This window comes from Carassius carassius, chromosome 33 (genome assembly GCF_963082965.1).
Source record: "Carassius carassius chromosome 33, fCarCar2.1, whole genome shotgun sequence".
Classification (NCBI taxonomy): Eukaryota; Metazoa; Chordata; class Actinopteri; order Cypriniformes; family Cyprinidae; genus Carassius; species Carassius carassius.
Genome location: NC_081787.1, coordinates 21601642 through 21616112, shown reverse-complemented (window position 1 = coordinate 21616112; position 14471 = coordinate 21601642). Strand labels below are relative to the sequence as shown.

Sequence of the window (14471 nt, the reverse complement as noted above, 5' to 3'; positions counted from 1 at the left end):
AATCAACCTGTAAATAATAAGTAACCGCATCTGCATGACTCCTCAAGAAGGTCGCTAGTGTATTAGAATTACAAAATAAGGAATGATACTTTTCAGAAATTTAAGTTACATTACCATATCAGAAATAAAGTATTATTTCGTTGATTAACTGTCTCGCTTATGTCAGGATGATTAGGTGCGCCCGGTAGTTCGTGAGTTAAACGTGACGGTACAGTAATTATGCTCCGTGCGCTCAAGCCGCCGTCCGCCAATACGTTTCCTTCCCACCACACGCGCGCGCACACACACACACACACACACGCACACACACACACACCTCCCTCTTTCGTCTCACACACACCTCAAAGCATCTAACAGACTGGAAAATCAAAGCGCTCGCTGCTCCTGCTCACACACTTCCTGCGCTTCGCGCAAAGCGCACAACCCAATAGAGTTTCCCTGTTTTCTGCGAATTTCCACTCTGTTGTAAATCGACACATGCACTTTTTAGATTATTTTTATTCCACTTTGGATAACAATGCAAGCGTGTATTGTGTACCTAAATAATTTCCCAAAAAACTGTTTGAATCTTTCACAACTGAACATGAGTATTCTCTGTGAAAGCAGCTGAAAATAGCAGATTTTTAGGAAGATGGACCGGAGGCTTCCGAGGAGGCGATGGACGTTGGCAGGGCAGGTTGTGTGTCTGCTCCTGTGTGCGTGCGCACTGGACCGGGTTTTGGCGCAGATTCGCTATTCAGTTCCCGAGGAGTTGGGGCACGGGGCTTTCGTTGGAAATATCGCAGAGGACTTGGGCTTGGACGTAGCCAAATTGTCTTCACGGAGATTCCGGATTGTATCCGGGGCTAGAAAACAATATTTAGAAGTGAATTTGGAGAACGGAATTCTGTTTGTGAACGAGAAGATCGACCGCGAGGAGCTGTGTGAACAAAGTCCCATTTGTTTCTTGCACTTGCAGGTGGTCATTGAGAACCCCTTGGAACTGTACCGGGTAGAAGTCGAGATCTTGGACGTGAATGATAACGCTCCCAGTTTCCCGTGGAGCGAGTTTAATCTGGAGATCACAGAGTCTGCTGCGCCGGGCTCCCGGTTCCCGCTGGAGAGCGCTCAGGATCTGGATGTGGGCTCGAACTCTCTCCGCTCGTACTTACTGAGCGCCAATACACACTTCGTGCTGGACATTCAGACGCGTAACGACGGCAGCAAGTTTGCAGAACTCGTTCTGCAATCGCCGCTGGATCGAGAGCAGCAGAAGATGCACGAGATGGTGCTCACGGCCGTGGACGGTGGCTCCCCGTTGCGCTCGGGCACGGCACAGATCACGATAACTGTGCTGGACGCGAATGACAACGTGCCGGTGTTCGACCGCTCCGTATACCGGGTCAGCCTGGTCGAGAACGCGCCTAGAGGCACGCTTGTGCTCAAACTGAACGCCACGGACCTGGATGAAGGCGCAAACGGCGAGATCACCTATTCGTTCAGCGGACATGCGCCTCTGAAGGTGCGCGAGCTTTTCAGCGTGGATTCTCACTCGGGTGAGATCCGGGTGAAGGGAATCGTGGACTACGAGAAGGCCAGCGTGTACGAGCTCTACGTGCAGGCGAAAGACAAGGGTCCCTCAGCCGTGGCCGTGCATTGTAAAGTGCTGGTTGATATTCTGGACTTGAATGACAATGCGCCCGAGGTCATATTAACCTCTGTGTCAACACCTGTTCAGGAGGACGCGCCTCCGGGCACGGTGATAGCTGTGATTAGTGTAATGGACCGGGACTCCGGAGAGAACGGAGCTGTGGATTGCCAGATCCCCGGAAATGTGCCGTTCCAGTTGCACTCCTCCTTTAAAAACTATTACACACTCGTGACCAGCGAGTCTCTCGATAGAGAGTCTGTCTCGGAGTACAACATCACCCTCACGGCGCGAGATCTTGGCTCGCCCCCGCTGTCCACCAGGAAGACGATTCTGGTTCAAGTGTCTGACATTAACGACAACCCGCCGCGCTTCATTCAGCCCTCGTACACTGTATATGTGACCGAGAATAACGCCCCGGGGGCTTCCATTTGCTCGGTGACCGCATTCGATCCTGACTCTAATCAGAACGCGTATTTGTCCTACTCCATCCTGGAGGGTCAGATCCAGGGCATGCCGGTGTCCACTTACGTCTCAATCAATTCTGATAACGGCAACATCTACGCGCTGCGCTCTTTTGATTACGAGCAGCTCCGGAACTTTCAGATCCGCGTCCAGGCGCTGGACGCCGGTTTCCCGCCGCTCAGCAGCAACGTGACCGTCAGTGTGTTCGTTTTGGATCAGAATGACAACGCGCCGGTCATCCTGTCCCCACTATCAAAAAACGGCACTGTTGCTAATGAAATAGTGCCCAGGTCGGTTGACGCTGGGTACCTTGTTGCTAAAATCACGGCGCTTGACGCGGACGCTGGGCAAAACTCTCGCCTGTCATATCAGATGCTGCAGGCGACGGATCCCGGGCTGTTCAGTGTGGCTTTATACACCGGGGAGATCAGAACAATCCGCCGCTTTGTAGACAAAGATGTCATCAGGCAAAGACTCGTCATACTTGTCAAGGACAACGGGCAGCCGCCGCTCTCGGCCACCGTGTCCATCATTCTGTCGGTGGTGGACAGCGTGCCGGAGTCGCTGTCCGACTTCGGTGACCTCTCGCTCAGCCCCCAGCCCCCGTCTAACCTCGTGCTCTATTTAATCGTGTCACTGAGCACCATCTCGCTCATCTTCCTCGTGGCCATCATCGTCCTGGCGGCCGTGAAGTGCTACAAAGACCGTGACTTCCTCGGCGGTTACGCGCTCTCCTCGCTCAGTACCGCTTGCTGCAGCTTTGAACCGGAGCCGCCCGCCGAGGTGTTCAAAAAGTCTAATCTCAACCTGCAGATCTCCACCGGCGCCAAAGTGCCCACGAACTGCGTAGAGGTAAACAGCAATCCTGGAAACCTCTCTCAAACCTACTGCTACAAAGTGTGTTTGACGCCCGAATCTGCAAAGAGCGACGTCATGTTTCTCGAGCCTTGTAGTTCCGGCACACCGAGAAATAACGCACCGAGAGGAGCGGATAACCTGGCGCTGAGCTCACAGAGCCGCTGCTCGTCCGTAAACAACGGAGTGACTACACCGAATGAGGTAAAACTGCATTCATCATCAGTCTTAAACATTAAATTGCTCGTTGAGCTTGATCTTTTATTTATATATATATATATATATATATATATATATATATATATATATATATATATATATATATATATATATATATATATATACATATATATATATATATATATATATATATATATATATATATATATATATATATATATATATATATATATATATATATATATATATATATGTGTGTGTGTGTGCACATAAGTGTGAAATATGTTGGTGAATGAGATGAATTGGCTATCGAAAACAAATGCACAAAGAAAAACTGGAGGGCGCTAATTCTTTGACAATAAATATTTGATACCTCTGAAGTCAATCAATGACCTTGATTGAGAGTGAACGAGCGTCTTTAGACAGCAGCATCTTCCAGAGAAACCGAGGACAAAGTGCATCTTTTAGCACTCTATCCAGTTCTTCATTTATACTCTCTCTCTCTCTGTCTATATATTAATCTCTCATAAAATATTACAAAACCTTAAAGAACATTAAATGTTTTTTATGCGTCTTTGTTGTTGTGTGTCTATGCTTCTTTGTTGTTGCTTAAAATATCAACGTGGTCTGTCTCTAACCTTCAACGGGATAAGCTTTTTAGTTCTCCTCTATTGCATTTAGGCACAGCTATTCTTTGTCAACTGTATATCAAGGGCACGCGCACACACATGCACATTCTTATTATCCAGTACACAATGGCGCAGACTGGTTTCTTCCATAATGGGGCTGGGGAAATGAAAGCATTAGGGAGCGAGCTGGAGCCGATGGAGACGTGTCGCGCCTGTAGATTCTGCCACTTTGCCCTCATAGAACGAGAACTGGAGAGCGAGGGGAAAACTGTGTGTGTGTGTGTGTGTGGGTGTGTGTGTCCTGTTAATATCCACTAGGTGGAAACGTCAGGCTGTAAAATGTAAACGTGCTCGCTTCCGTTATTATTGATTTGTCAGGGTGATCTTTTGGAGAGTCAGGTGTGATCTTGCCTTGGGTCAGTGAACTTCTTATAGCTTGTGAAGAATAAACACGTCCATTGAGGGGACTGTAACCTGCAATGTCCATAGAATCTGTGGACCTTAGGTCTCATATAGAATATTCATGAAAAAGTCTGTCCTTAAGGACACACACACACACACACACACATACATATACATACATATATATATATATATATATATATATATATATATATATATATATATATATATATATATATATATATATATATATATATATATATATATATATAACCCAACCAGGTGTAGAACTCCTGCGTGATGTCAGAGCTACTTACAGGATTTCTTCTGGGAATATATTAAAGCTGGAAAATGATGTATAAATTCACCAGCTGCAGCGGAGAATGCAAACGCACGGGAGTTTCCAATATAAAACGAGAAATTAAAATTTGTCGGACAGTTAAATGCGTTTTCAAAATTAGTTTCCTGTCCCCTGCGGTTTTCTTTTGAAGATTAACATCGTATGTCGGTGTTCTAATTTTCTACGCATGGTATTTTGAAGAAAGGTTTTAATAATGAGCTTACATGGCGCTCTCCTTATGAAAGTCTCTACGCGAATTAATAGAGCGTGGGATTCATGCTTTCTCTCGTTCTTTGACATGGAATAAATAACACCCCATTCTCCTCCTCCTCCACCCCCGCCGCATCTCTGAGGATGAAAGAGAAGACTGTGATTGCTCAAGGCACCACTGCTCGGAAAGAAATCACGTGCAATTCACACTTTTGGCCACAAGGAGGCATACAAGATTCCTTTAATGCCTGAGGAATATCGTTCAGATCTGTAGCAATTTAATATACTAAAGTGTTTCGAACCTACATATGTGTTATAAACAGGTATTTCGTTTAAGATCTGATTTTTTTTTTTAATTATTATTATTGTTCTTTGTGTTGCAGTTGAAACAAGCAAACACTGACTGGGCCCTAAACAAAAATCAAACCTCCTCTCTGAAAAGGTAAAACACAGGTTTACTCGTCTCTGAATGGGCATACACTATAAACTTTGTGTTTGTAGTTAATAGTAACACAATATATTACAAACTGATGTACTACAGAGAAAATCTAAGTGTTTCCGTAGCTCAAAATATTGCACATGGTGCTAATAGTGCCCTGGTCATGTGTTAAGATTCATATGCATGAATGTAAATGCTAGAAGTAAAACTCTTACAAAATAAATTTTACATTTTAGTGGGATAAAGTATTAAAAACATATGAATTGTATTTTTGGAGATGACGTCAGATGTTCCCAAAATGAAATTTTGTCATTTAGAGCTGGAAGGCAAAGATCTCTCATGCATGACATCTGGAGTATCAAAATATCTCATTACATCTGTTTGCAGTTGTAACTCTATAAACATGGATGGCACACTGATGCGAAAGGCCATGCAGGCAGAACCAGAGAATTATATGGGTCAAATGGCTGCTGGACAATACTGGACCTGGGGAACCCATTCAAGAGGTACAGCTATACTTGGAATTATGACATATTTCTTATTGTAAGTGAAACATGGTATTCAACAAGGAAAAGGTTTTGGGGCGGGACTTGCTAAAGGCATTGCTTCCCTTAAGGCCTAAAAAAGTAACAACTGGCACATGGCCATATCTCCTTGTCTTATCATGTTGTAAATGTGCTTGTTTTGTGGTTGTCATGTTGAATACATTTTTGAAGCCCAAATGAGTAAAATCTCAGAATTTAAAAAACACAAGTGATATTAAGCCCTACTACAGAAAATTAGCAATTTTCAGTACAAGATATATGTTCAGATTCAAGGTCCAAACTTTGAATGTATTTTATTTCTGTGCAATAGTGAGGAATATGTTACTCTGTCCTCTGTGGTTAAATGAGACATTACTTGAAGAGACTTTCATGATTTGTCTGGCAACATAAATTATTCACATTAGGACTTCCAATGTGTAGATGATTAAGATTAAAAAAAAAAATGTTTTTCAAAGCAGACTTTTATGCTTACTCAAGCTGAATATATTTGATCAAAAATACAGTAAAAACAATAATCTTGTGAAATATGATTACAATTTTAAATAACTATTTTCTATTTGAATATATTTGAAAATGTAATTTATTCCTGTGATGATAAAGCTGAATTTTCAGCATCATTACACTTCAGTGTCACACAATCTGTCAGAAATCATTCTAACATGCTGATTTGCTGCTCAAGAAACATTTCAATGTTGAAAACAGTTGTTCTGGTTCACACGTTTGTGGAAACCATGATACATACCATTCAAAAGTTTCGGGTAAACATAATAAAAAAATAAAAAAATAATAAAAAAAAAATCTTAGGCAATTAGGCACATGAATTGAATTTTCTTGAGCAGCAAATCGGCATATTAGAATAAATTTTGAAGGACCATGTGACACTGATTACTGGAATAATGATGCAAAAAAATCAGCTTTGTGTCACAGGAATAAACAACATTTTAAAATATATTGCAATACAAAATATAGTTATTATAAATTGTAATAACTTTTCACAATATTACTGTTTTTACTGTATTATTATCAAATAAATGCAGCTTTGGTGAGGAGAAAAGACTTCTTTTTTCTCTCAAAAGCATACTTTTTGTAACACTTTCAGAGAACCGGATGCATTCTCCAGCAGGCAGTGTTTCTCAGAGGGCCTGGACTCCTCATTACACACCCCAACACAAACCCACACACCAACCGCAGCAGCAGCAGCCCACGGCACAGGTCCGCCCGGACCCTCCGCTCGACTACCAGCACAACGTCTACATCCCTGGCACACCGTCTGGCTTCTGCACCCTGCGGCCTAGCTACCGCAGAGAGCTCGACGTTCACAACTCTTTCTCCACCTTCGGCAAGAAACGTAGGTTCATCTCGCCCAGCAGCTATGACCCGCGTGACGACATGGGGACAGAGGTCATCAACAATGACTTATATAATGAATAAAATAAGACAAAAGGACCTATGCTGTGATGATGAACAAAAAGAGTGACTTATTACCAAAGCATTATTATGTAGTCTTAGCCTCAGATGGACGGACACAGTCCATTCATTGACCATCTGATGCATATTGCACATGCAATGCAACTTCCGTTGATTTATGGAAGAAAAGTGTTTTAAAATAATACTAAGTTGATATTATTTTCAATGGTTTTGCCATAGTTTGCCTGGATTGTGCTTCGAATCTTTGAAAGTTATACAGGAGTGGAACTGTACATCCCACTTTGTATTCTGTCTGTGAACTTGTTTAGCAGGACAGAAATTATTCTCACAAAGTCTAAAAATGAACCTCCCCCGTCTTCCTGCAACCATTTTGCAGAGATTTTGAGAGTGCAACAGTGCCATTTTCTCAGTGGACTTGTTTCCAGAAGTGTTTTTCCCATTCACTTTTTTCCATAATGATTAAAAATAAAGAGTCTTCACTAAAATGTTTTAAGCCATAAACCAACCAAGCAGTTATGAATTTAATCACAGCCTTACCGACTTTGATTTGAAGCCAAAAAGTATTTGAAGATTGAACAAAAAGACAAAGTTACTAGATTGAACTTAATAACTTTAATAAGAATATATAAGACAGTAAGCTCATAAAGTGTTTGGAATAAAAATCAAATTAAAAATAATGGAGAAACTATTAATTTAAAGATGTTCAATTTATATTTAAAGATTTGTTAACACTTTCTATGAAGCCTGTATTTATAATACATTATGAGGGTATTCTTAAGGCATTATAATGAATGCATGATGTATTATAAAAAACCTTATAATATGTTGTATCATCTCATGAATAACTTAACTTAAAGCGGTCAAAGTCCACATATAAGTAGTAATAATAATATTAATATTAACTTTTTTTTTCTCAAACAGCCATAAGATCAGATATCAGATCAGATGAATGTGTAATATGACACATTTGCTTTTGACTATTTGTATTTGTACTGATGGTATCAGTTAGACAGTGACTCTGTAACTACATGTCAACTAGTAGTCACTGTATTAGTATATCTGATATTGTAAATATATGCTAATACTTTATTTTGATGGTCAACCAACAGATAAACTGACCATAAGTGTCTTTGCAAGTATGTCAACTTATTCTACCATACTATATTTGACCATTATTAAGCATATTAATACTAAAATGAGAGTTAGTTGGCATGTAGTTGCAAAGTTGTTTATAGTCGATTGATTAAGGGGACCATCAAAATAAAATGTAACCACATAAAACATTGTTTTTTTTCAGTTGGAGTATTAAACTCACATCAGTTAATTAACATTAGCTCCACTGGAAACACTCAAATAACACTCAACATCTAACCACTCACAAGCTGTAGTAAGATACTGTGCAGATCTTAAATAAAAAAACAATGTCAAGATATGGTACAGTCCATTATACTGTAAATTAAGTAGATTTAATATATTGTTCATTGTGTTATAAATAATCATACTCTTAAACTCAAAACCGGAAATACATAAGTATTATGTATTATAATTGTTGTTATGATTATTCATGAGTTGATATAACATATTATAAGGTTTTTTATAATACATTATGTATTCATTATAATGCCTTAAGAATAACCTTATAATGTATTATAAATTGGGGCTTCATAGAAAGTGTTACCAAAGATTTATCTGCATAATTATGGGGTTTTGATAGTGCTTTCATATCGATTAATTGCGATTAAGCTCATCCAAAATAAGTTTGTTTACATAACGTAAGTGTGTGTACTGTGTATATTTATATGTATATATATATAAATACACACACATCCATGTATATATTTAAGAAATATTTACACAAATACACACATATATATAATGCATATTTCTTACATACAGTACTTATATATACATATCAATATACACAGTACACACATGTATTATGTAAACAATATATGTTTACATACAATAAACTTTTAATCGATTTGACAGATCTAGTTTAACATAGTTAAAAACAAATACTTTACTTGTCACGTGACCAAAACGTGATGTCACAGTGCCGCTATGCTACGTTGGTTCTGTCACCGCTCTGTGCTCACACTCACTCAGACGTGCACTTTTCCCTCACATTGTGTGTTTGTGGTACATCATTCAGACCTGCTCGTATTTCATACTGTCTGTCCTGTCATTGAAGCCCATTGTACTTAACTACAGAGGCTCTGTTCCTCAGGATAGGAGAGTCTGGCTGTTTTAAAAGAACTTGAATTAGTTAAAGGGAGAGGCGAGATCTTATGATCCCATTGAAATTTGCTTGTCCTGTTATATGAGGGACTGAATAAAACTTAATCTGTATTATTATTAGTATTTGTAATTGCATCTGCTTGGTTAGTTTGACCATACCAGGCCTAAATGTCAAAGGTCATTACCACTAGAGCAGCAGTGAGAAGCCTGAGATTTAATACAATATTGAATATCATTATTTTTATATTTTCCTACTGTTGTTAATTTGACAATCATTTCAGCCAAAATGTGATTATTACCCCCACCTTTTGCACATGATGTGAGCATATATATCAATACAGTGGTCATGATGTGGAAGAATTATGGGCCAGGAGAAGGTGGATGCACCAAATGAAAATTATTAATTCAATATAATAACTCATGTAGGCATGACTGGATCCACGTGCATTTAGACACGCATTACTGCCTCATACAAGATAATAGGATGTGAAAATCCATTTGTTCCAAATATGTACATAAAAAAATATGATAATTAAATATTTTTTTTCTGCAATAAAACTGTAGTGTTGTGATTAATATTTTCATAGGGGATAACTTGAGGGCATGAATCCTAAAGGACGATTGCTTACTGGGTACTGTGCGATATACAGTACACTGTAGACTTTTTACTACTTGTAAAAATAGTTAGACAGTATGCAATTTATACCAATAAATGTTTCAAATGGTAAGTATTCATTTTCGGCATTATGACATGAACTTTCATGGTAGCAGAATCCAGATATTCTGGAAATATATAGTTTTGCAGTTTAATTCAGTTTTGCAGCTTGAGTAAAATTATAGATGTTAAAAATCACAGGTTACTAAAATAAGATATTTTCAATATGTCATCTGTGTTCAGTTTCAAGGTCCAAACTTTGAATTTCTTTTATTTCTGTGCAATAGTAGATTAGGAATATATTACTTTTGTGTTCAGCCTTTTTGGTTTGTGGGTAAAAGTAGGTCTCTGGTTAACAATACTTGAAGAGACTGTACTGTTTTATTTCTTAAAGCATACAACATAAATTATGCAAAGTCAAATCTCAGGTGTGAACACAGGAAATTCCCCATGGTTCAAAAATGACAAATCTCATCCAGGTTTTAGGACTAGAAACGGAACAATTAATTCTCTGTTCTTTACATAGTTGCATTAAAAGGCATTTCTAAGCACAAAGAAAATAAAATCACCCAGGCCACTCTCTCATGCACAAGAGTAAACATCGCAAATGCTAACATATGCTAATGAGCTTCATTTTTCCTCCCACAGAAAATAGACTTGGTTCATTAACTAAACAAACACAAAACTCCATCGTCTAAATATCATTTTAATGAAAGATGGGGAAACAGACGGACCCGCAGGGGGATCAGGCTCCCCCTGAAAATGCCACACCTGGACACAATCTCTCTCGTGCCTTTCCATTTTAATTTCCCAGAGAAATGAGTTCAGAGTGTCAAAAGATGAGTATCGCCCAGTAGAGAGGGGTAATTAGGTTTGCTGTCTGTCCTTTCAGATCACAAACGTTAATGAAGAAACGGTCTCCATGGCGCTAACACACTTCTCTAAATCGAAGTTCATCTCTCTGAGGGCCCGTAGACCGGAGGTGAGGAGATGAGCAATTTAGACATGTGCCTCTCTAGACTACAGATCAGGAATTAGAGGAGCTCCGTTTATGCAGCACGGAGTCACATTCAAACAATGACATCCTTTTGAGAAGTAGGAATAATCTGCTGCAAAGAAAACTTCAAAACTTCACTCATGAATATTAATTAGGTGACTAGGCAGCAGTCCTAGCTGATTGGCTGAAAGATAGACTGTGCCAAGCATATAGTATATTTGCCCATATATTGTAAATGTTTATTATTATTATTTTTTTTTTAATGATTATAATTAATTTGTTATGTGTAGTTTAACTTGAAGGTGAATTTTGTTTTCTTGAATGTTAAATAACTTTATGTTGAAGCTGGAGCCAGACATGATTAAATCTAGAATTTTTAGGGGTATAATGCTTACATTAGTCAACAAAAATTGTATTGGTCATTACTATTGGCCTTGCGTTAAAGGTTCAAAAACAACTGAGCTATGAAGATGAAGTGGTAATATTTAATATCTGTATTTGTGTTTTACACTGTCTATGCCTTCACCTTTGACTTCTAGGAAGTAAGTGCTTCTTCACTTTGACCTTCGCCTTGTCCTAGACAGGATGTTTTAGCTCTAGCTGTTTCTGTGTCAACACCAGTCCGAACTCCCTCTCTTTGTTCATCCTGTTTGGGTCCAAACCAGTAGCAGAGCTGCTCTGTCTGATATTTTACACATTACACATGCTGTTGTGTTGGAGTTGTAGTGTTGCATAAAGAAGTTTATTGGACAGTGATGTGTTTTTACCCCCTTAAATATATGCTTTTGTTTACTTTTGACTTAAAAACTCTGATATTTCACTCTCCTACATCATTGTCCCCGAGACCTGTAGCCGTCCAGTGAAAATATTTGTCTATTTGCAAATGAAAATTAATTTATAATGATAATATGAATTATTAAATAGCAAATGTGCATATAAATTGTGTGTGTGTGTGTGTGTATATATATATATATATATATATATATATAACAAGAATATATAACAAGAATATAACAAGAATATGATAATATGATAACATATGATATGATAACAAGAATATGATACATATGATACATATGACAAATAACTGATGGTCAGGACTAAAGTATTTCAAGCAAGCAGATTCGATTACATAGATACTAGACATGAATATGTATCCTTAAGCTATCCCATAGTTATTAAAAGACATACACAATAAGTGATTATAACATGATAGTCAAATGTGTGGGTTACATATAAATGAATATGGAGTTAAGCGATGGACTGATATTCATTTAGAAGTCATTTTGGAGTTCATTTTGGTCCATGTACATGTACAAAAGACAGTTTCTTTGTCAGTATCTGACAAAGATTTCTGTGGAGACCAGACGTTCAAAGGCCCCTCCCCTTAGGAATTTCAGTCTGGTTCTGCTAGGTGGGGGAAGTGTTTAACTCTCATGGGTTTACATGTGATGTCCGACGTTGCATCTCACTTACGAACAACAAATTTGACAAATCTCTTCTGCGAATTAAAATTGTCAATAATTGTTCTAGTGGTGTTAATGGTGAATGGTGAAAGTGGCTAGTGGTGAAAGCTGTTCTGTGAAAGCTTTGGTTTGTTGGTTATCTTGCTTGGGACTTGTGGCACAGAATGTTTTATGACTTCCTGTTGCCTTTCTGAGGAATTCGGCTCGTGTTTCAGCCACAGCCCTGATCGACTTTAATTTGTCTGGTTCGAGTCATTTCTGCTACAATATATATATATATATACATAATGCACACACAATATACAAATACATTTTGGTAAATATAAATACAAACAGAGTGGCGTAAGAATAGGTGCATTATCGTAAGTCATAAGGTAGCAGTGCGGATTCAACATTGCGGAGATTACAGTTGCTGGCACATTTCATTAACATATTAAACAAGATACAAATAAATAAATCCACAACCCAAGTAAATTTACATTTGTGGTGATATTTCTGTGCTTTCTGTCTTTCCATAATACTCTGAATGATTAGACAGAGCTTAATCATTCAATTTTCCGAAATTACAGAAAGTATTACTATTAGTGGACTGACTTTGAACTTAATTGCAATGACAAGTTACAGTGGCATTTTACTTTTAAGAGATACACTGACTTTTTTAACAATGCATATTTTATTATTATTACAATTATTATTGTTAATATTATTATATGCAGATGGAAACTAAAGTTCCAAAGGGGAAATATATATATATATATATATACTTATTGAATTCCTAATGCAGATTTCTGTTCCATGTGTTAAATCTTCAAATCTTCAAGGAAGAATGAAATCATCTGCCTGCCATCTATTCCTGGAAGAGAGAGAAAAGAGAAAGGGTCGAAGTAGCCAAAGTTCACAGAAAGAGAGATAAGTCCAAAAGTGCTGTATTACAACATGGGACACTGTGGACATGGGCAGCCAGCTGTTATATTCTCTCAGCCTTTAGCAGAAGTTCATTTAGCAAATGCTAAAGGCACGTGAGATTCTGCAACATAATTATGTTACTTTCTTTTGCCAAAAAAAGAAAGTATTTTGTGTATTTCATTTTAAATTAATTGGTTACTACAAGTATGACTGTCACTGTCTGAAGCCAGGCTTTCCAATCAGCTATCAAATCCATTACATTTACATTGATGTGCATTGATGATCATAAATAAAATAGGATCTCTGTAAAATTATCTGGTAGACTGTGCAGAGCCTTTGTTGTATGAAATCTGATGCCATTGTAATTATGTAGCATCCCAGTAAAAGAAAAAAAACATTTATATATATATATATATATATATATATATATATATATATATATATATATATATATATATATATATATATATATATATATATATATATATATATATATATATATATATATATATATATATACAAATACCAAGTATGCAAAGCATTTCATACAATTTTTATGCAGTGACAAGATAATGAAATAGAGAAATGGAGAATAAAGAGTAGCAGACATAGCCCACACCTGTGCACGCGCACACAGAGTGGGAGTCAGGGAAAAGCATTGATCTACGTTTAATACAAACAAAAAGGTTGAGATCATTTTCGCTCATGAAAGACATAAAACTATAAAACAAGTCAATATTTTCAGTTCAATTCTTCACTCAAGTAAATATACAGTTTCTGTCTCAGCGCGTCGCTGTTGGCCAGTAAATGACACACATGCTTCATTTAAATGGACGTTGTCATATACCAGAGGCTTGGTGGTCCTGAGAACAATATCCTTTTCAGCAGGAACGTTTTTAAATCATTACAGGAATATTTTACAAGGAAGACTTGAACACGGGGTATATTTGTAGGCTATCTCCATCTGTCTGATCTTTTCTTAGTGATTTTGTGTCTTCTGCTGGGAATTGATGATGAAGCCAGTTGGACGGTGGGTTGCGTTTTACTTTGTATTTTTGGTAACATGGGAAACAGATTTAATTGTCTGTG

General features: G+C 38.0%; 1 protein-coding gene across 1 annotated transcript; it reads left to right on the top strand.

Annotated features, from left to right (window-relative positions):
• Nucleotides 1-294: 294 nt before the first annotated feature.
• On the top strand, nt 295-7887 carry LOC132113966 (protocadherin beta-15-like). The gene is made up of 4 exons (XM_059522060.1): nt 295-3151; nt 5092-5150; nt 5535-5653; nt 6792-7887. The coding sequence occupies exons 1-4, from the start codon at nt 632-634 to the stop codon at nt 7121-7123; spliced, it is 3030 nt and encodes a 1009-aa protein (XP_059378043.1). The 5' UTR covers nt 295-631; the 3' UTR covers nt 7124-7887.
• Nucleotides 7888-14471: the final 6584 nt, after the last annotated feature.

Coding starts and splice junctions, on each gene's coding strand:
- LOC132113966 (XM_059522060.1), top strand. CDS start 632: ATGGACCGGAGGCTTCCGAGGAGGCGATGGACGTTGGCAGGGCAGGTT. Junction 5,151..5,534: donor CAAACCTCCTCTCTGAAAAG/GTAAAACACAGG, acceptor ATCTGTTTGCAG/TTGTAACTCTATAAACATGG. Junction 5,654..6,791: donor CTGGGGAACCCATTCAAGAG/GTACAGCTATAC, acceptor TAACACTTTCAG/AGAACCGGATGCATTCTCCA.